Source organism: Penaeus japonicus, unplaced genomic scaffold (assembly GCF_977035675.1).
Source record: "Penaeus japonicus unplaced genomic scaffold, GWHDUDI00000001_assembly GWHDUDI00000014, whole genome shotgun sequence".
Lineage (NCBI taxonomy): Eukaryota > Metazoa > Arthropoda > Malacostraca > Decapoda > Penaeidae > Penaeus > Penaeus japonicus.
The window spans coordinates 36,052,262-36,054,761 of record NW_028234416.1 but is presented as its reverse complement, the minus strand read 5'-3'; the positions used below and the strand labels follow the sequence as shown (position 1 = coordinate 36,054,761).

Here is a 2,500-nt window from a genome sequence, read left to right as displayed (position 1 = left end):
TGTGTGTGTGTTTGATTGGGTTTGTGTGTTTGATTGTGTTTGTGTTTGATTGGGTTTGTGTGTTTGATTGTGTGTGTGTTTGATTGTGTGTGTGTTTGATTGTATGTGTGTTTGATTGTGTGTGTGTTTGATTGGGTTTGTGTGTTTGATTGTGTTTGTGTTTGATTGGGTTTGTGTGTTTGATTGTATGTGTGTTTGATTGTGTGTGTGTTTGATTGTATGTGTGTTTGATTGTATGTGTGTTTGATTGTATGTGTGTTTGATTGTGTGTGTGTTTGATTGTGTGTGTGTTTGATTGGGTTTGTGTGTTTGATTGTGTGTGTGTTTGATTGTATGTGTGTTTGATTGTGTGTGTGTTTGATTGTGTGTGTGTTTGATTGGGTTTGTGTGTTTGATTGTGTGTGTACTTGATTGTGTGTGTTTGACTGTGTGTGTTTGTGTGTGTGTGTTTGATTGTGTGTGTTTGACTGTGTGTGTTTGTGTGTGTGTATTTGATTGTGTGTGTGTTTGATTGGGTTTGTGTGTTTGATTGTGTGTGTTTGACTGTGTGTGTTTGTGTGTGTGTATTTGATTGTGTGTGTGTTTGATTGTGTGTGTGTTTGATTGGGTTTGTGTGTTTGATTGTGTGTGTGTTTGATTGTGTGTGTGTTTGACTGTGTGTGTTTGTGTGTGTGTATTTGATTGTGTGTGTGTTTGATTGGGTTTGTGTGTTTGATTGTGTGTGTGTGTGTGTGATTGTATATGTGTGTGTGTTTGATTGTGTGTGTGTATTTGATTGTGTGTGTGTGATTGTGTGTGTGTTTGATTGTGTGTGTGTTTGATTGGGTTTGTGTGTTTGATTGTGTGTGTGTTTAATTGTGTGTGTGTTTAATTGTGTGTGTGTTTAATTGTGTGTGTGTTTAATTGTGTGTGTGTTTGTGTTTGTGTTTGATTGTGTTTGTGTGTGTGTGTGTTTGATTGTTTTTGTGTGTTTAATTGTGTGTGTGTGTTTGATTGTGTGTGTGTGTGATTGTATGTGTGTATTTGATTGTGTGTGTGTGTGTGTGAATTTGATTGTGATTGTGTGTGTGAAATTGATTGTGTTTGCGTGTGTGATTGTGTGTGTGTGTGTGTGTCAATATTCATCACGCACATATATCACTCCTGACCCCAGTGGGACAATACCTCGCTTGTTCCTGATTGTTGCGTCACAGCAAGCAGCCAGAAGTGCATTCACCGAGTCAACCTTTCCTCCCAGAACTGCATGGTGTAGGGCGGTCCTGCCTGCATCATGCAATAAGGGGCACAACATAAATGGTGTGAGATGTGTTTAAATATGGTAATAATTATGTAAATGAAACACAAATGGTGTGAGATGTGTTTAAATATAGTAATAATTATATAAATGAAACCTAAGTGGTGTGAGATGTGTTTAAATATGGTAATAATTATGTAAATGAAACATAAATGGTGTGAGATGTGTTTAAATATGGTAATAATCATATAAATGAAACATAAATGATGTGAGATGTGTTTAAATATGGTAATAATTATATAAATGAAACATAAATGATGTGAGATGTGTTTAAATATGGTAATAATTATATAAATGAAACATAAATGGTGTGAGATGTGTTTAAATATGGTAATACTTATATGAATGAAACATAAATGGTGTGAGATGTGTTTAAATACGGTAATAATTATATAAATGAAACATAAATGATGTGAGATGTGTTTAAATATGGTAATAATTATATAAATAAAACATAGGTGGTGTGAGATGTGTTTAAATATGGTAATAATTATATAAATGAAACATAAATGGTGTGAGAAGTGTTTAAATATGGTAATAATTATATAAATGAAACATAAATGGTGTGAGATGTGTTTAAATATGGTAATAATTATATAAATAAAACATAAGTGGTGTGAGATGTGTTTAAATATGGTAATAATTATATAAATGAAACATAAATGGTGTGAGAAGTGTTTAAATACGGTAATAATTATATAAATGAAACATAAATGGTGTGAGATGTGTTTAAATACGGTAATAGTTATGTAAATGATGCTCGTGTTGAGGAATTTTGGGTTAGTGAAATATCAAAATGGTTAAGAATATTTATACTGTGATTGCCTTTGCCTCACTATACATTATTTGCGTATTTTCGGTTCTATGATACAATACGATGCTCAATTAGAAGAAAAAAAAAAGAAAAGAAATGTCAATCAATGAAACACAAAGAATAGGAATCCAAATATGAAAATGATATTACACTCTATTACACCGTAATGCACATTACTGCATACCATAATATGCAAGTATACCATAATGACTAACAAAATGTAATACAAAGTACACAAAATTGCACACCATATCGTGATACACAACATATCAAACCCAAAACCACTCGATACATCGACACTTTCACTGTAGTTGACAAATTCCTAAAAAAAAAAAAAATGTCCTACGGAGCAGAACCTGAGGTGGATTATGTCATACCTCGTTTGTCCTGCC

The 2,500-nt window shown here is 32.9% G+C and overlaps 1 protein-coding gene across 2 annotated transcripts in view; it reads right to left on the bottom strand.

Moving 5' to 3' along the window:
- The window catches only part of LOC122265123 (uncharacterized), a 35,891-nt gene that overhangs the window by 7,047 nt on the left and 26,344 nt on the right, over nt 1–2,500 (bottom strand). For both annotated transcript variants that reach the window (XM_086544186.1, XM_086544185.1), the window contains exons 9-10: nt 2,486–2,500; nt 1,165–1,263 (exon numbers count right to left, since the gene is read on the bottom strand). The exon at nt 2,486–2,500 is cut by the window's right edge and continues 84 nt beyond it. In XM_086544186.1, the coding sequence (XP_086400312.1) occupies nt 1,165–1,263; nt 2,486–2,500 (114 nt within the window). The remainder of the gene's footprint in view (nt 1–1,164; nt 1,264–2,485) is intronic.